General features: G+C 28.2%; 3 protein-coding genes across 3 annotated transcripts; 2 read left to right on the top strand and 1 right to left on the bottom strand.

Annotated features, from left to right (window-relative positions):
- Positions 1 to 5234: 5234 nt before the first annotated feature.
- Positions 5235 to 8230, bottom strand: LOC123294626 (malectin-A). The gene has a single exon (XM_044875718.1). It carries the CDS (start codon positions 8018 to 8020, stop codon positions 7217 to 7219), a length of 804 nt encoding a protein of 267 aa, XP_044731653.1. The 5' UTR covers positions 8021 to 8230; the 3' UTR covers positions 5235 to 7216.
- On the top strand, positions 8149 to 13735 carry LOC123296159 (beta-1,3-glucosyltransferase; the record flags this gene model as incomplete). The annotated part of the gene is made up of 7 exons (XM_044877620.1): positions 8149 to 8379; positions 10385 to 10512; positions 10946 to 11271; positions 11334 to 11644; positions 11703 to 11853; positions 12707 to 12986; positions 13574 to 13735. Coding segments are annotated over exons 1-7 (1431 nt in total), but the record flags the coding sequence as incomplete, so codon positions are not given.
- Positions 13736 to 17375: 3640 nt separating this feature from the next.
- Positions 17376 to 21006, top strand: LOC123296158 (ionotropic receptor 21a). The gene is made up of 5 exons (XM_044877619.1): positions 17376 to 17527; positions 17921 to 18374; positions 18685 to 18971; positions 19272 to 19694; positions 20265 to 21006. Exons 1-5 carry the CDS (start codon positions 17406 to 17408, stop codon positions 21004 to 21006), a joined length of 2028 nt encoding a protein of 675 aa, XP_044733554.1. The 5' UTR covers positions 17376 to 17405.
- The last annotated feature ends 141 nt before the right edge of the window (positions 21007 to 21147 follow it).

The following is a 21147-nucleotide window of genomic DNA, read 5'->3' as shown; positions in this document are numbered from 1 at the left end:
AAACATTAAACTTTAGACATAATAGACGTCAGGCTTATTTTTACCCCTATTTAGAGAACACCAACCAAGAGAGGGATATTTTAACAAAAATCTCCAAATATTAATCTAGGAGTTTATAGGTCCTTTATAAAAGGTCCAAAGTATTTTAAAAGATTCCACAAAATTGCATTAATTATCTGTTCATTTTTTTGTCTAGTTATAGGCGCCCCATTATCCCAAATTGTCTTGAGCCTCCAATATAGGTCCAAAGCGACCTTTCATGTTAGTACAGTGAAAAAATTTAGCGGTTTGAAACAGACAGAAATTGAGAAAAGAGCTCGCACAGATTATTACGGTATCGTTTGCGAAACCTTTTCTCTGGTAATGGTGTATCAAAAGGGTAAAAATTTTTAATTTTACGCTAATCTTTCCGAAAAAAAATTTTTAATAATGAAGACTATTTATTAAAAAACAAACATTTACATACAGACTAAATATAGTAACATGATCCAAAGAAAAAATTCTATTTTCAATCTATTTTTTGTAAATAATATAGCTAATTATAATTCATATCTATTATCTAGATAATGTTGTTCAATGCGTTACAAATTTATTTTATATAGAAATATAAGACGAAAATATGATATATCTCTACTGTTGTCAAATATTATATCACAATTTTTGTTAATTGTACTTTTCAAGATAAATGAAAAATATAATATTTATTTCCGTATTTATGTATTTTTATTCTTATTTTACAAAATTTACATTTGCAGACAAAAAAAATTACGATAATATTAATCACAGTTACTAACTCCACAAAAATCTGATTATGGACAATAGAATATGTATTATACATGGTGAGTCCGGAAGTAGTCTAAACGACAGTCCCAAAAATCGAAGAATTCTACTATCCACGCATACAAGTTGGGAAAGGATATTTTATAAAGCAAAATAAACATAATAAAAGGGTTTCTATAATAGAATTTAAAAAAAACTTGACAAAAATGGCAATAGTAGCGGCATCTATTGTTAGGTAGTAGAACTGCAAGCTTTTCTGTTGTTAAGTAATAGGCGGTTCAAAATTTCACTCATAACTATAAATAATCGCAGCTCTGTAAAAACATTTCAAAGTTATATTCATTTAAAACCTTGACATTATCTTGCCCGTAAAAAAGTCTTCAATTTTCCTTTTCTAAACGGACTTCAATTTGCCTTTTAACTTTGATACATCACCAAATAATCATATAGACTTCTGCTGGAAACTTTGTAATCTGCTGGAAAAAGCTCATGTTTTCAAAAAATTTAATGAAAATTGCTGGAAACATTCATTGCATCCCCTGGAGAACGTTAAACAATATTTTGTTGCAATAATTTTGGCTTGGTGGTACTTTTTAAAATAACTGAGGATTATAGGCAATAAATGGATTATTCTCCATAACTGTGGACTCGGACTGTTCCTTTTTATTTTTTACATTAGATTCACAACCATCAGCAACTTAAACCACAAAAATATCAAAATGGCAAATAATAAGTATAAATGAAATCAATGTGTAACTAACTAATCCAAAATTAGTGCAAAAAATATACAAATTCAATTGAAATTCTAATCAAGAACAATTCGCTGCTGGGGTGAATGCTCTATTAATTTTCAGATAGCAATCAATAAACTTCACTAAACTATTGATTATTTGCTTCGCAAGCTTTTGAAATTTGAAACATAAACCAATTTTTGAAATTTGAAAGTCAAAAAGTGAAAAACACTTCGGATAAAATTTTCTGAAAACGGAATTTTTATTCTCGAAATAAAAACGAACTCATTTCTTTTAAATATTTGTTTATATTTAATTTTTCAATATTTTTTACTTTTATACAAAAATTTATATCACATTGTACAGTTTTACAAACAAACAAACAAAATTGTTACACCTAAATGAAATCTGAAATATTTTCTCTCTATTGCACAATAAAACAAATCAATCAAAATTCAATTGATAAATTGAAATTATAAATAAATACATGAAAATTTAAATTAAAAATAGAATCTACATGGAAAATTTGATATTGAAAACTGTATGGGTCAAAGCCGGAATGGGTCAAATGACGTTTGAATTATTAACAAAATAGAATTTTATATTTGCAACCTAGTAAGGAGGAAAGGATATAATGAAATTTTTAATTCTTTTTCAAAAACAGGTTGTAGGTAAAGGTCTATTAAAATTTTTTTTTCTAAGCTTCTGCAGATTGAAGAAAAGTTTTTTAGATCAGAAATATACCACACTAATTTATAAAACAAGCTTAAAATTGGTATTCTTTACATTTTACCGAACACGTCACTCTATCAGAAAACGAGATAGATTATCGTATCGGCAGTGCCTTCCCTAAATATACTTTGAAATTTTTTTATCAAAATGTTCGCCACCCGGATTCGTATGCCATAGTAATCAGTATTAAAATCGTGTTATATTACATCCAACATGTGTTGAAAGGAATAGTTTGTCGAATAATCATATTAGAAACAGCATTTTTATAAAAACGCCTATCGTTGCAACAAAAATTGGCGACTCAAAATAAATGTCCTTTAAGACTTAAAAAGAAAAAACTCAAAAGAGCCTTTCTACTAGAAAAAAGCCAAAACGAAATATTTTACCTCAAGTTTGAATTCTGTTCTCTATTCTAAATTTTAAGGCATGATCTAGCACAACTTTCCTGATAGTTATTCAAATATGAAATAATAAAATAATCGAAACAACGTTTCAATTTTTAATAAATAATGATATTTTATTTGAAAATCATTTCACCTTAACGGGTTGCAAGTTAAAAAATTATTAAGAATCATTTCATTTCAATAAAGGTGACAAAGATAAAAGATAATGGCTATTTGATTATAATAAAGTACTCTTTCTAAAAAAAAGTACTCCTCCACCTTTACAAAAAATGAAAATTAATATCAAATATCATCTACATACTAAAATTATAAATAAATTTGTGAATAAATTTCATTAAGTAATACGAACTCTCAATAATGTAGAAAATGCAACTAATGAAAATTAATTTGTGCTTTATAATAGTATGTAAATATGGTAAGATTCAATTTCTCAATAAATAATGAAGATTTTTAAATGCAATTTGTTTTGAACTAAATATATCTAGACATAAGTCATGTCCTACTCAAGGCAAGCGAAATCATACAAAAAGACTACTGTACTGTGCTTTCACAATCAACAAACAAAAAGTGATTTATATTTTCAAGCAAATATATAGAAATTTAATTTAAATCTTTTTCTTTTTTTTACAAGATTAAATTCTTTTTTAAACCTTGTATTATTAAATGTCATAAAAGAATCATTTAAAATATACAGTCTGTGCTTAAGATCTCTATAAAATATGATTTTCCGAAATTTTTCTCAATAATCGGAACAAATATATTTAACTGCATTTGGCCTATGTGATCACTCACAGCGTTCTTTAGACATTTAGCACTCCGTCTGTATAGCATGAATTGCTTATAATGTCTGAAGAGTACAAAAGTTCGTATCGGCCAAAATACGTACAGGGAAAAAATGTATAGTTATATTTTTTTTTTAATCAAAAAGACAACAAATTTTCATTATTAACTTTCAATCTTCCCCTTTCACTAAAAATTTGCAATTAAAAGCTTTAAGCGGTAACCCGTCTTAAGATACATAGAGTATGAATCATTACGATGATCGCCACTTTTTATCCAAGTATCTATACCAAGTATCTATAGTGTACCATAATCCTATCCTATAGACCTTTTCATTATGTCATAAGCGCAAGTGCAGAGTATATTTTTTCGGAATGACAGCAATAAGTTGGATTAAGAAAGAAGATATTTGTTATTGATTTTATCACATTAGCTATAAATCGTTTAGTCCATAACAAAAGTGAATCATGATTTTAAAATGAAAAGGTCTAATGAAAAAATCTTCCTCGATTCGATACTCTATCTTAAAATAAATAAAACTAAATTATTTTGAAAAGTTTCCACCATATTTTTTAATTTAAAATAAATGAAAATAATATAAGCTTGTTTGATTATCAAACAAGTTTGTTTGATAATGGCCGTAATGGTTGAAACAGTTGTAAAAATATTATTTTAATTTATTTAAAATTAAAATATATAGTGGAAATTTAGCAAAATAATTTAGTTTTATTTATTTATGATGGTATTCCAAAAATTAACGTTCGAAAAAATCAATCTATCTCAGAACCTTGCTAAGTCGCTACAAAATAAATCAATAATTATTTAATGACATATAATAAACAATTAATAATTAAAATTGATATAATTTATCTGTCGATTGTTTATCTTACTTTAAGAAAAAAAGAAACAAAAAAAATGTCAAATTAAGTACATTTTCAATAAATAAACATAGAAAAATTGATTTTAATATGTTTTGTACCTTCATAAAAAATAAATATTATATTATTCTAATAACAAATTATAATAATATTATTATCAATATATTATAAAAAGCCACATCCTGATGGTTAAAATATTATTTAAAATATTTTAATTTTTGTTCATGTACAATACTAATTATTAATTTATTTTCTAAAAGTTTAATTTTATCATAGATGTCACGTTAAAAGGCATACAAACGATTTTTAGTCATATTTCCCCCGAAAATATAGGCTTATGCATTGTATCGAAAGTCCACGAGAAAGGGTTGGGGTGTATTATAAATCAGTGTCACGATTATAATTTCAATACAAAGCATCTAACAATAAGAAACATTAAATGAGGGGAAAATATGGCTTTAGTGATGGAGCTCTCCCGCTCACGAGTTTTTTTATTTATAAAAGAAATTAATATTGTGTAAGTCTGGAAAATGCTTTGATCATCAATAATTATAAAATAATAAATATAATATTCATAAACACATAAAATGCTGAGTCAATACCAAGAAATTCATAAAAAATTGTGTTTCGATTAATCCGATTATTAACATCGAATAAAATATGAAAACTCACTCCATAATAAATTATAAAAAACTAAAAAGATTTGTTGTCCTCAAATTAAAATGATTATTAACCGTTCCTGTTTTCAGTAAAAGAAGTCTTGTATTGATTTATTATTTAAATCAATTCTCAGTAAAAGAAGTCAATTGATTTACTATTCAAATCGATGAGAATGACTATTCAAATCGAATCAGATTCAATCCTTCTTCAAGCCAAGTTTGTAAACGGAATGAATCGAAAAAAAGTAATTTCAATTGCATATCGTCGGAAAACAAGACAAATCTAAAATAAACATTCCATGTTATTTAAATGAAATGATTTCAAGCGAAACCAATTCAAGCGAAGATATATTATTGTCTTATACATAAGCTTTTCTAAGCAAAGATAGTTTTTACTTTGGTTTTCGAATCAAATGATTTTTGAATCGAATCATCATCTTCTCATGAGATTCGTGTCTTATTCAATGATGTCCTTTGACAATTATTACTTATTCTGACAATTAATCTGAAATAATTTGAACCATCACCAATTTTTTTATAGCAGGTACTACTGCAGTGAATTAACACACAAAGCGATGGGCGACGAGTGACACGCGTTTAATAACAGGTGAACTCTATTAAGTTAAGATTGGATCATAAATTTAATTAATTAATTTCATTAATTATAATTATTTCATACAATTCAGTTGCTAATTGCCAATCACTCGTCGCGCATTGCCTTGTGTTTGAATTCACTATAATTTCATAGAGTTTAGTAGATAATTCTGTTATTAATCGCGTGTTGCTCTACGCTTATCGCTAGCCACCCGCAATTAGCAAAAGAACTGTCCGCTGAACACTATCAAATCATAATTGAATCATTGAACCTAATAACGTGTAGTTCGTTATCGATTTGTGTTTGAATTTACCATTAGGTGCTAACTAACAGCTAACTTTTTACTTAATAATATTAATAGCTAACATATCAGTAATAGTCGTTTTAAAATAAAAATACATTTAGTTTATCTCAATAAAAAAGAAATTGCTCCCATAAATGCTAATCATAAACATTATACATTAAAAAGTGAAATTAGATAATACAAGTAGTACGCCTCAGGGAGAATAGTGATTAATAAATAAAAATAGCTTCACTTAACGTTATTTAGAATGAAAATTTTTATGTTAGCAACATCATCCCGCTATTTACTGCAAACATAGTACGGTAAGTATGACTAATTTAATTTATTGTACTAAAAATAATGATTTATCTCGAAAACATAATTATGAAAATACTGTAATTTCTAATAGGGCTGCTTATCGTATAAACGTGGACACATAGAATCAGGGCACCAAGTTTTGTTTAGGTTAAACTTTCAATTTGTGATAGCATCAAACCTCTCTAAGCGTAAATCCAAACGGGCCCCTTATATTTATTTACCCTTAAATTTTGTGTTTACAAATAATTCATATTTTAAAATGATTGATTAAAAAATCCAACACGGTAAAGGAAACTGGAGCAGTTGGTTTTTGTCAAAAGTTCAAAACTAAAAGTACATAATTACCACAAAATTCAACGATAAACAGTTCCACTAAACACATTTTTTAGTTGACACCGTGCATGTAATATATTCCGGGCGACCTAATAAAAGCTATCTTCAAATTATACAACAAACTAAAATCTAAATAGAAATAAATATTAATATGTAGTTTGATATATAATTAAAAAGGCGATTTTAATAAGGTCTTCAGGAATCATTTAATTTTTTGGTTTTGCATGTAGGTACAATTAAACACATTATGCCATTGCCATAAGTAAAATAAAAATTTAATACATAAAATTTAAATTAATATTTCGATGTGCAAAACATTGCAATCGAATTAGATTTTTCATTTTTATTATTTCCTCGATTTATTGTTCAATATACCTACTAAAACAATTTTAAAAATTGTTTTTAAAAAATGTATGCAAAACCCTTCCAGTGTGTTAGATCGTAACTTATTTGAATTAATCCTATTGAAATTTTTAGTTGAATTTCATTCAATTCCAACTGCTTTGAATGCGAAAAAAATTCAAATTTTCGTATTATTTGTCAAATTGAACACTTATGGATTTAATAAGGTTTGAATATGAATTTTTTCCCAATTAATTATTTTACATATTCATTCATTCAATAAGGTTTTAACACGATTGTTATTTTCGAATGAAAAATCAGTTAAATAAGAAGGAGGTGTAACAATAAAATTTCAAAGCTAAACAATTAAAAAAATTAAAATCAAAGTTTGCATAAGCAAAACAACAATGGTATAAAAGCCCCAATGGCCACAAATACTGGTAACATAATTGATGTGTCATCAACTGAATATGGATCCGGATGTTTAGGACCACTAGGACGGCGATTTTTCACTTTAACTTCTTCAACTTCCTCACGTGGTTCCTCTGGTTCCGTTTCCCACGTTAACGGTGGTAATTTCGGTACATTCTCTAATTTACCACGCATCACATACATAGCATTAATTTTCGGATTATCTCTGTAACCTTTGATAAATTCTACACGTATTTTACCACCACGTATATCTGATTCCTCTTCATTGTAATATAAACGACCTTTAACAACACTAAATGGAATGTATTCATCATGTGCTACACCACGTCCAACTCTATCAAATATATCTAAATCGGGTACAATTGTATGATCGCCATTTAAAACAACATCGAATACTTTTAAATTAGCACCATTAAAATATACTTCACAAAATTTAAGTACTAAAACGTAATCACCATCACCCGGAATTGGTATATCGTAGCCAAATGTATTATGATGATATCGCTCTGTTTGATATAATATTTGATCCATAGGTGGGACACGTCCTATCATTAATTGTTTTCCATAATCCGAAGCTGTGCCAACTTTACCACTTAACGGATCTTTTTCATAATGTACACCTAGGTGATCTACATGAGCATCACCTCCAGCATTTATTGCATATATTATTTGTCCAAATCCATTACAACTTTTTATGAATAATATAAATAACAATATTGTATTCACAGAATACATATATTTTCTTAATATCATCGTTAAAGATTACTTCAACTGATTTATACTTAAATATAACATTTAATTTTGGTTATTCACAAGTAAAACCGGTAAAAATACCTAACCGCACTCTGAATATGACACAAACACTAGTCCATACTAGACACGCTACAGTCGTCTACGTCTATTCACCAGCTGGCACAAATGAGTACTGTTTGAAATACGTGTAATCATTTACATGGACAGAATTCCACAAAATTGATAAATATTTTTTATTATGGATATTACGGCAATATAATATTTAATTACATTACATTATTTTAAAATGAATACCAGAAATATAAATTTTTTATCACTGATAATATTCTCAATATATTATAGCGTATCTACAACGAACCGTACGTTCATAAATATTTTAAGTGCTGATTTTGTTAAAAATAAGTTTTTAAAAGTGAATTTTTGCAAAATCTATAAATAATATAATTAAAAACTCAAAAACAGTTTAGTTTTATTCAGAAAATTTGGCAAATCATAAGAGAAGTCTATTTTATTTTATTGTATTTTATCGGTGAAGGGAATTAAAAAATGCATGTAGCAATTATTATTATATTTTCAAAAAAATGACCCTGCCTGTGGTTTATGGTATTACCTAATAATTTTAAACCTAAGCCCCAAGCAAACTTAGGTTTTAACCAACTTCTCCGGGCTTATTTTCTTAAAAAACAAAATCCACGTGTTGTTGAGTTTTATAAAATAATACAAAACAACACGTGTGGTACATTGTTAATTGCACACGCGAATGGAGTTATAGCCTCAGAAATATTTCACGCTATTTTGCTTTTCGAATTTGAGATTTAAGATTAGTTCCCTCTTTCTACATGATTTTCCGTGCAATGGCAAATCGCAAATTACCAACATAAAAACCCAGCGGGAAAACACTGCAAAAAGACACGTACCCTACAGGGTAAAGAAAATAAAGACTTTTAACATAACATGAGAAATAATACAAGGCCCTTTTGTTCAGCAGATAGGGAAATGTGGTTCCCAAAACGTACAAGAGTTTTGGGAACCACATTTTTTGTAATTTCCTATCATATAGCTTCAAAATAGACACACCTCTATTCACTAGAAAATTTTATGATAGTAGTTCTTGGAGCAAGTAGTTTACAAAGATTTTCTATTACAAATAAATACCAAAAAACAATAAAAAATCCTTTCATTGCATGACATTTGAATTAGAAGTCGATCATTCCTTGTTTAAAAACAAGTTATGAAATGTTGGAATTATCAAATATTTATATTTGTATATTTATTTCAATAACTACGTCTCAACTCGAACAATAATTCATTCTTATACATAATTAGGGACTGTTTTTTATTCCATTATTTATAGAGACTGGTATGAAATTTCGAAAAAAATCACATTCAATTTATTATGTATTCTAGAGCTATGAATGTAAATTTCTTTGTAAATATTAAACGTAGCTAATAAATGTTATAATGGTAAATTATAGTAAATGTTATTTTCTAAAACTTTGCTAATTAAAAAAAAATTCACTTATCCCAATATTAACCGAGAAATTCTTAAAATTAAGAACAATAGTCAATGAAGCTCCAGCTCGTTATAAATCCAACAGATCGAAAAACATCAAAGAAATTTTTGTATCATCCACTATTGTATCCCCTATTCTTAATTTTTCTGTTGTCCACTTGAACTTTATAAATCCGAAACCAAACCATAAATTGCTCTCTCTATTAGACATAATATGGAAAAAAAATTAATTATTATATTTTTAGGTTTAGGAAAAATTCATGTGATCTCTAGGTTCAAAATATAAGAGACGATTTACATTTTCTTCTGTTACATTATGATGCAATTTTTCCACAAAACGCTGTACTGCATCAAAAAATATGTCTTTCCTCCTTCATTTAAAACCCATTAAAAATTTTTCATAATCTAATCCTTGTTAAGAATTCGGACGGATAAATTCATAAATTCACACATTCATGCATATAATATTATTATAAATGCATTCTTAAAGAGGACAAAAGATATCGAAAAAATTTCCAAATAAATTTTATCGGAGAATAATTAGTTATTTTCAAAATGTGTAAAACTTTTGGTGAAAAAAATTACTTTTGTATACAATGTTTTTTGTGTGCAATGGTATCATAATTTCAAATATAATGACGGAGTTTTAGGATAAATTTCTTGCAAAATCTAATATGATAGAGCAATTTTGAAATCGGATTGAATCTTTAATGGTGTTATCAAATTTATTTTCGAATTAACATTATATCGACTTTGCAACAAAAAATTCACAGTTTTTTAATTTATTATTCGCAAAATTAGCACTTGGTTTATTACTAAACTTTATACTTACTTCAAAAAAATATTTTCAGCTACAATTAATAGAAATCCACAAACAATAATTTTCGTTATCTTAACACAACCATCCACATACCATGAAGAATTAGCACAAAATTTAGTTGATGATATAAAAGATCAAATTTTAGCAAATTTTGTTCAGGTACATACAAATATTTTAATTAATATTATTAATTTTAACAATTTATCAAAATTATAATATTTCGGTGATATTTCCGTCTTCGTTAGACTATCTACAAATACATGAAAAATATTAAGAAAAGCATTAATATCGATTTTTTATGTCCGTGTGTTCAATAGGGCTGCCAGCTCTCCATTTTTGGCCGGAAAATTGAGACTTTCGTTAAAATTATAGCTTATAATCTGCAATAACTCTAAGATTTTGTTAACGATGTTTAAAGATAATTAAAAAGAATTTTGATATAAGTAAACAATTAATCATTAGAATTCTGAAACTGTTATCAATCACGACTGTTTTTAATCTTAAAACGACCGTACCCAAATCTAAATATTATAATCATTTAAAAAAATTTGAACGATATTAATAAAATTTTTTTAAATATTTTCAATTTTAGGATCGAATTATTTTTCATAGAATTAATGAACATAAAGATAATGCAGCTTGGACATTTATTCCTTTATTTGAGTTATTAAACGAAGTGTATGAGGATAAGTTTGATTGGATCGTATTTTGTGAGGAGCGTACTAGATTTGACATACCCAAATTTGTTACAATATTAAATAAATATGAGCCATCCACGGATCCAATTTGGATTGGACATGCACTCTACGATTTGGAAGCATCAATCATACATCATTTTGAATTCCACCAAGATCCTACTAGCTTTAAATACCCTAATACAGGTTCTGGTTTCGTTATGAGCCGATCACTATTTCATTAGTAAGCACTCTTGTTATCCTAATTCAAGTTTGGATATTTTAAGCAAAATGTTATATTTTCAGTGTTATGAATCAAATATCATCGACAACATTAAAAAAGGATTTCTCAATCGATGCATCATATGAACTTGCTCTGTTTATTTGGAAAATTAATAGTACCATAACTTTCAAACATAATCCGTTATTTTGCGCAGAAAAAACGGAAAATTGTGTAACTTATCCCTTAAAGTTTGAACCTTGCAAAAATGAGGGGCAGAGTTCAATATTATTTGCAGTAAAGACATGTCAACAATTTCACTCAAATAGAATTCCAGTTGTTAAAAATACATGGGGAAAATATTACAACAAGATTATTTATTTTAGTGATGAAAATGGTGTGTTTTATTTTTTATTTGCATATAAATATTTATTAAGTTGTACTATAATTTGTAGATGTTGCGATACCAACAATAAAGGTTAACGTTTCAAATGTACAAAGCGGACACTGCATGAAAACCAAATCAATTTTAAATTATTTATACGAAAATTTGAAAAATTATGAAGCCGAATGGATTGCTATAGTAGACGATGACACGATATTGAGGTAAAAATATTATATAGTTTAATAATAATAAAGCATTAGAGGTGTGTACCACAAATGGGTCCCTATAAGACCTAGACCAAGGGGTCCTCTGTGTCCTACTTGAGAACAATATGTTACACAAAGGCAAGCCGTCTCTGGGTAAGAAATGCTATTTTAAGCAGATGAAGCTAGGTTTATGCAGGTGCAAATAACATGTATGGAGGTTTCGTCATCCTCCATTCATGTCCTACAAATGGGATTATCAGAGATCTTCATGTTATGAAGGTGGTAATTCAATCGGCTGTGCCCTGTCAAGAGTAATACGGCCCATCTCAACTGTGCTCTAGTTAGTTTCATGCGAGCACAGTCAAATGGCTTAGCTGTGGTTATACACAGTTTGGCCAGTCGCATGCTTTACGTTTGGGCTTGTCGTAGCCATTCCTTGACTCGGTAAATTATGGAACATCTTGCTAGATGAATTACAGGCTCAAGTGAAAGGAGCATATGAAATGACCACTATCATGCCTACGACTCCACTGTTTCATTCCCTTTAACACCAGAGTGGCACTGTACCCAGATCAGCCTGACTCTGTTATTCAGTGCCAGGCGATTAAGTTCTTCGAAGATGGACCATTCTCGATTGGAATCTTGACGCCTCAAGGGCCCGAAGAGAGGCCTGACTATCTGATTATATAGTTTAGTAAACTAGTAAAACGTTTGCACATATTGTAATAGAATGACTTAAGTTCCTCAAAAACATATTCGGTATAGGCAGTCAAGTGAAACTTAAATTGAGAACAAGATCTATCTTTCAGTATTAAACTTATAAGATATTTTATGATCAGTATTCAGTATTAAACTTTGTATTTAACAGTGTTTCTAGATTACACCAATTTTTATCATGTTTCAATTCGTCTAAACCAAGAGCAATTGGTCAACGTTACGGTTTTGGTTTGACATCAAAAGATAATAAAGGGTACAATTACATAACTGGGGGTGGTGGAATAATAATAAACAAACCACTTCTTAAGAAAATAATGAAAAAAAATATCTGTCAATGTGAATCACCAGAAACTCCGGATGATATGTTTATTTTTGGATTATGCCTTTCTCTTTTGGATGTTCCAATTATACATTCTTCACTATTTCATCAAGTAAGTGACGATTTTAAAGTAAATTTTTGAAGTGAAACTTCTTTAGCCACTGTTATATTAAAATTTAAACAGAAAATGATGAGCATTTAGCAAAAACTTATTTAGACCGAGAAAATATGCTATTTATTATTAGTTGATTTTGGTTAAATTATGAAACGGGCAGTTTCTTAATGTAAAGTTGTAGGTTTATAATTTTTAAAAAGGACTTTCAGGACCCGTACTTTCACAGCAATTGGAAAATTAACAACTTTTAAAATTTTCTGTCTACTTTTAACATATTTGTGTAAAAAAACTTTTTGTAGTTAAAAAATTTTCTGCATATACCAAATTGTTGAGGGATTTACTGGCATTTTTTGTCAATTGCTGTGAAAGTACGAGTTCCGAAAATCCCATTTAAAAATTAAAAACCTACCACTTTACGTTTTAAAGCAGCTCGTTTCAGAATTAAACGAATCAAATTCATAATTTTACCGAACTGACTACATTAAATACTACAAAACAGCTGCCTAAAGAAGATCTACTTCATGCAGTAAGTATTTGTCTGTGAGGTATCCAAATTTGTTTGCTTTCATTAATTAACATTACAGGCACGCCCATCTGATTATGCACCAGCATATTTACAGTCTGATCCACCAATTTCATTTCATAAACATTGGATGGTTGATCCACTACAAATTTATCAGGAATGGTTTGAGGAACATGACTCTCAATGGTATAATTCGAACGTTAAAAATTCTAAAATACATGATGATTTGTAATTTTTTTATATTTTTATAATTTTGTAATAAAATGAAAACAGTTCTTTCTTTTTTTTTTTATTTCCTTTTCATCAAAACTTACAACAAATGATACAAAATTTTATAGTAAGGGGCCATTCATTAATTACGTAAGGATGATTTTCATGGCGATTTTTTTCATAAGATTTCTCGAAACCCCCCTCCCTCTTTTTAAAGGACCAGTAGTTGTGAGTAAAGGATCAATTACACTAAAACTCACAGTTTATTAATTATAAAATTTAAAATGGACAAAAATGAACATATTTAAGATTTGAAAATTTTGTAAAATAGGATGTAAGTCGAAGTGTACATTATAGAATGAAGGAAACCATATGGCATCCGAAATAAAACCAGATGTCAATGAAAAAAAGCATCTAATCTAAATTTAAATAATTATTGATGCTTTTAAAACTTAACTTTTAACACATGAACTACCAACAATAGTAAAATAACGTTTATAAATAATTAATTACAGAAATTTTCGATTATTACATATAATCGCTTAAAAAATTAGCATATGGATATTATGGTTAATATACTAATCAATTAACGGTGGTAATTTCGGTGCATTCTCTAATTTACCACACATCAAATAAATAGCATTAATTTTCGGATTGCCTCAGTGTAACTGATCCTTTACTCACAACAACTGATCCTTTAAAAAGAGAGGGGGCTTCAAGAAATCTTATGAAAAAAATCGCCATGAAAATCATCCATCAAATATATCTAAATCACAATTGTATGATTTTCATTTAAAACAATTACATCGAATACTTTAAAATTAGCACCATTAAAATATACTTCACAAAATTTAAGTACTAAAACGTAATCACCATCACCCGGTATTGGAATATCGTAACCAAATGTACTATAATGATATCGCTCTGTTTGATATAATATTTGATCTATAGGTGATCAAATAAGTTTTTATACCATGTATATATGAAATATACCAAGGTATACTAAGTTTAATCCCAAGTTTGTAACGCTTAAAAATGTTGATAGGTTAGTTTAGGTTAGGTTACATTCTCTTTCCACGAGAGACAAGCTTAGGCCATAGGGGGCATTGTGATACCATATGTCTTATCGGGCCCATTGTGATACCACCTTTCCTCTGATAATTCTATTTATCAGATACTCAATTATTTCGAGAGGCTGAGTACACCTCCTTCATGCATATACCATGGACTACACCAGCCCATCACAATCTTAAAAAATTTTATAGCGTGCTCAGGACACAAAAAGTGTGGTCGAGTTCGTGAACAACATAGCTCAATTGGGTCTTAGGTCCTTAGGACCCATCTTGTAAACCGTTAGAGATAGAACAAAAGTTTAAATGTAAAAAATATTTCTGATATAAAAATAAACAACTTTTGTTTGAAACATTTTTCGTAAACATCACTGTTTACCCGTGAGGGTGCAAATAATATAGTATGCATTATATGGGAATATCAGTTATGTGTGTGTGACATGTATGTATGTGCGGCTATGTTTCTTTACTTACATGACGTAAAAAACAAACGATTGCGTAATCAACACTGGTTCCAACTTTTTAACAAAGTTGTAATTTTTCTTGGGAAACTTGGACAAAAATAATCTGGACGGTAGATTCGTTGGCCTTTATTTTCCAACTTCATCAGGCAAACTACAGCAATATAAGAACAAAACTAATCACCTTTAATTATAACCAAAAAAAATTAAATAAAAACAAAACAAAAAAATAGTTACTTTTGAGATTACATCCTCATTCAAAAGAAATCTTTGGTCATTATACCAGGTCATATTTTTTTAAATTTTAATTAATTGTAATTAGTTTTGTTCTGACGAAGTTGGAAAACAAAGGCCAACGAAACGTTGTAAATTTTTGAATATAGCATCCATATTATTTTTGTCCAACTTCTCAAGAAAAATTATAACTTTTATAAAGAAAATTTAATTAAAACATGCATTTTTTGATAGAATAAATGAATAAGTGCTTTTAAATATTTAAATCCTACTACATTCAAATAATTCAAAAAATAGCATATATAATTCTGTTTTCTATTAACTTTGTTGTCAAAAAGTTAATTAGCTGTCGACAATAGTAAAATAACGTGTATAAATAATTCATTACAGAAATTTTCGATTGTTACATATAATCGCTTAGAAACTCAGCGTATAGTTAGTTTAAAATTCACCATGCATATAACTACTATATTATGGTTAATACTAATCAATAGCTGTGTAGTAATATCTCAAAATTCTGCTGAAAATTTGAAATTATTGAAAAAGTTAAAAGAAAATGATAAATTAAAAAATCATTTTATTAAAATCACAGGAAATAAAATAAATAATAACAATGATCTGAAATACTCCAATATCTTGTTGAATAGAGATTTAAAATTAAATCAAGTTAGAAGCAATGTTAACAAAATTTCTCAAAATAAAAAAGAAAATTCGGATGATTCTAAAAGTAATAATTCTAAACAAAATCGAAATAAGATAAGTTCGACGAATTCAAAATCAAATAAGAAAAGCAATAAACATAATCAACATCGAAATACTACACATTCCATTAATAAATCTCGACATAACAAAAATTCTACAAAACATAATACAAATCGAAAAAATAAACATAGGCATAACTCAACAAGAACTAATCATAATCATAGGCCTGATAAAAACAATGATGGGTTTGTAAAAATTTATTAATCTTCGTAATTCTGCCAATTTTATTCTGTGCTCGAAAATATGTAGAGGAAGGAATAATTGTTAATAAGTTTATTAGATATAGCAAGGTCTATAGATCACATACTGAAATTCATTAAGTAAATTTTATACACATGCTTTCGTTGAGTGGTTGTTTACGCCTTGACTGAAAGAAAATAGCAATTTAATAATACTGCCATTTTTAGCCGCGCTAATTTGATAACGTAAAGAACCTATCAAGCAGAGCATGCGTATGACATTTTCTAATGCATTTTTGTAGCGTTTTAATTTAGGATTGTAACACTGTGAAAGCAACAAGAATTATTGTACTTGTCCCAAACAAGTGAAATTTACAAAATTTAAAAAACCGTTGGCAAATGCTGCTTTTTCCTTGTAGTTCTCTCCAAACTAGACCGATTTTCTTGAAACATAGCTTAGACCACTCTCCATTAACTCTCCATTACCTTTCAAAATAACAAAAAATACTTACGATGCCACCGACAGACAGACAGACACACACACACACATAGCGATCAAACTGAGTCTTTTTGCTTCGGGGTTTAAAAATAGTCGGACTAAAGACACTTAGAATATCAATTACGTAAATAATACAATTTATTAACTTTAATTTTAGAATAAATGAAATAGAACAGGATATCAATGAATATCAAAATCGTCACGATTTACAGGAATTATTAAAAATGATGGTTACGAATTATTTTAATACAAACGATCATAAATGTGTAGCAATAATTTGCGATAACTATTATAAAGATGTATTTAAAAAACGATTTTTAAATACGATTGGTAAAACTTTATCTTACTACATGGTAAAAATTCATAATTGCAGCACTGCTTCTCTTTACAACAGAGCTTTTGCATTATTATAAACCTTTGTTTTTTGTTTTAATTATTCAAAAATTTTAAGGTGCATGTAAAAGAAACTGAAGATCTTATGTCACCAAATTATAAAACTTTGAAAGTTATTAAACAAATTCATAAAGAGGGTTGCAAAATTTATATAATTCTTATAGCAAATGGTTTTCAAGTAGCTAGATTCTTGAAATTCAGTGATCGGTAAGTAAATACGAGTATTGGGAGTAAAATTTTATAATTACAACGTTCAATGAGCAAAATTAATCAAAAATAAATGGTAAACCATAATTGATTGGCTCATAGACGCTATCTGTAATTACGGTTTTCATTTATTATTTTAAAGCGTGAAGTAATTTGTACGCATGCGTAAGCAGCTCAGTTTATCATTATTTGGATTACTTAAAGTGGTCCCTTAGAACGACTTAAGAATAATTTCTTCCGAATTTTACATAGTTTAATTCACTCACGTACGCTCTATTCTAAAAGTAAGAGATTTTGTTTTAGCCGAGAATATTCCGATCAAATAATATTTCTAAATAAAATAAGCTTGTTTCTGGATACTAAACTTTCCTAGAGTTAATTGTAATTTTTCAGATATCGTATGATTGACACAAGAGCAAATTTTATGTTACTGTATGATACACGAGTATTTCAATCAGAGTTACACTATTTATGGAAACGGATAGTGAATGTTGCATTTATTCGTCGATATCACAACAACAAATTTAGAACTAAATCGCATCGAATATCAAATAAGACATCAACTTGGTTTGAATTAAGTACTGTACCATTTCCAAATCCTATACGTACGATACTTATACCAAGACGTTTAGATATATGGAGTTCAGGCAAATTTAATTCCAATGCTAGTATATTTGCGGATAAAACAATGAATTTAAATGGTCAGCCATTACGAGTTATTATATTACAACATATTCCAGCTGTGGTGAAGGCATTATCAAATCAAAACACTAATTCAACAGAAAATGATAATTCGGCAAATTCTATGATGAACACTAGCAACGTCTATACAGGAGTTGAAGTTGAAGTACGTATGAGGGGTATATTTAATTTAAAAGGGGGCATAAAAATTTAAAAGTTTTTAACGATAAAAATTTGATGGTAGAAAGAGAATTTCGGTAAAATGATCTAATTTGTCCATTTCTGTATGTCGGAGATAGAAGAAAAGTTCGATAGAATAGATTTGTTTGAAATATAACGGTTCATCACATTTTCCAAGAATATACAGGATATTTAAAAATTTGGATATGGATATAATTTATATCAAAATAATCTAGACATATTTAGATGTTTTTAATTAATAAGTACGTGTAATAAAAATTAATATCTTTTTTCAGGCTCTGAAAGTACTCGGTAAAGCAATGAATTTTAATCCAATATTATACGAAGCCGAGAAATCTATAGAAAAGCAATGGGGTCGAAAGCAATCTGATGGTTCATTTGATGGCCTATTGGGAGAAATTATTTCAGGCAAAGCTGATATTGCACTTGGAGATTTACATTACACGCCTTATCATTTGGATTTAATTGACTTGACAATTCCATACAATACAGAATGTTTGACTTTTCTAACACCTGAAGCATTAACAGATAATTCCTGGCAAACATTGATATTGCCTTTTAAGTACGTTCAAATTTTAATTAATATGCTAAATGCAAAGTCAATTTGAAAAAAAATTATTTACCGGCATCCAATAAATGTTTATTTCTTTTAATTAAGAATTTTTATCGGATTATTCTCTATTTTCTGTATCTATCTTTATTATTATTCAAGAAATATTTCCCCAAAGAGTTTAAAATACAGCTTTAACAAAATAAAGATTAAGGACAAAAATGTTCGTGTATAAAACTGCAATAAACGTTTAGAATATTTCAAATCTTTGAATTGATATCTTTTTGTAGTTCTAATATATTTATTTTACAGATTGTACATGTGGATCGGTGTAATAATTGGATTATGTTTAGGTGGTTTTATATTTTATGCACTAGCCCGTTTTCAATATTTTCTGAATGAAAAACAATCAGATACTGTTGAAATTGTACCATGGATTCCACCTGAACCAAATTATTCATTACAAGTGTATGATAAATCGAATCTGCCAGCTAATTATTTTCCAGTTAAACAATCATTTATACCAGAACAAAAACCCGAAGGATTATATCTGTTTGGTGAACTTTTTAATAGTTTTTTATACACATATAGCATGTTACTTGTAGTTTCACTACCTAAATTACCTACGGGATGGTCATTAAGAATGCTAACCGGATGGTATTGGTTGTATTGTATTTTAATAGTTGTATCTTACCGTGCAAGTATGACTGCAATTTTAGCAAATCCAGCTCCTAGGTAAATATAGTACAGCTTAACTTCGAAGTTGAATTTTTCTGTAACATGGTACAACATTCTCTTTATCTTGAAAACTCCCTGTTCACAAACTTTTGCTAAGTTGTTGTAAATAAGTAAGAAAAATTATGGTTTTCCATCTTTAAAATAAACTAAAAAAACGAAATAAAATTGTCCACATTTTTTATTTCGTGTTAAATAGATTTCGTTTATGACATAAATTTGAAAATATGTCATATTAATGCAAGTTAGCCAACACATGCAGGAATTCAACCAAAAAATACAAAAGTATCTTGCTCACGGCTTTAAAATGGTTTGTTCACATTATCAAATTATCTCATATTTTAAACGTATATACATACACGTTTATGTATATGTATACTTACGTATAACGAATAAAGTAAAAAAAATTAATGCCTAACTCGAATAATGCTGTGAATAGAAGTTTTAAACCTTTGTAACTAAAAATTTTAACTTAATTTATAAATATTATTTGTTTTTAATTTGATTTACCAGAGTTTGATTATAAAATGATAAATAGTCGAAGCAATTGAGCGGTAAATATTTTTTTAGAGTAACAATCGATACATTACAACAATTAGCAGACAGCAGTGTTCGATGTGGTGGTTGGGGTGAACAAATTTTAGATTTTTTTCAAACTTCTCTTGATTCAAACGGACAAAAAATTGGACAAAAATTTGAAAATGTAGATGATCCTGATGAAGCTGTTACAAGAATTGCAAGAGGCGAATTCGCTTACTATGAAAATAATTACTATTTAAAAGCAATAAGCGTAAAACGACAAGTGAAATTGCAACAGAATGAACAAGGAAATTCCAGTTTGGAAGAAACTAACGACGAAGAAACAAATAACACTTCGATATACAAAGTAAAGAATGAACGAAATCTTCATATAATGATCGATTGTGTTATTAACATGCCAATATCAATTGGTTTGCAAAAGAATTCGCCATTAAAACCTAGAGCTGATAAATTTTTAAGACAAGTTATTGAAGCTGGTCTTATAGAAAAGTGGCTAACTGACGTTATGGCTCCTACATTAAACGCAGAAATTCAACAAGACGATAAAACTAAAGCATTAATGAGTTTAAAGAAATTGTATGGGGCTCTAGTCACATTAGTAGTAGGATACGGAATCAGTATACTAATATTAATTGGTGAATTAATTCATTGGCATTTTTATGTAAAAAAGAAACCATACTTTGATAAATACTATATCAAGAAGTATTATGAATATTTAAATCATAATCCTCTACCAGAAATTGAAAGTATAACTAATAAAACTGACCTTTAATTAAAATCGTATAAAATAAATATCTTTTGAATAATTAAGTTTTTGTTCAGAAATCAGTAAAATAAAAATATTTTAAAATTTATAGTTTTTAATTAAATTCCTATAGGGGTTACCAGACGTAAACAGAGTAAAGCGTTTCTG

Source organism: Chrysoperla carnea, chromosome 3 (genome assembly GCF_905475395.1).
Source record: "Chrysoperla carnea chromosome 3, inChrCarn1.1, whole genome shotgun sequence".
Classification (NCBI taxonomy): domain Eukaryota; kingdom Metazoa; phylum Arthropoda; class Insecta; order Neuroptera; family Chrysopidae; genus Chrysoperla; species Chrysoperla carnea.
This window is presented reverse-complemented; position numbering and strand designations above follow the sequence as displayed.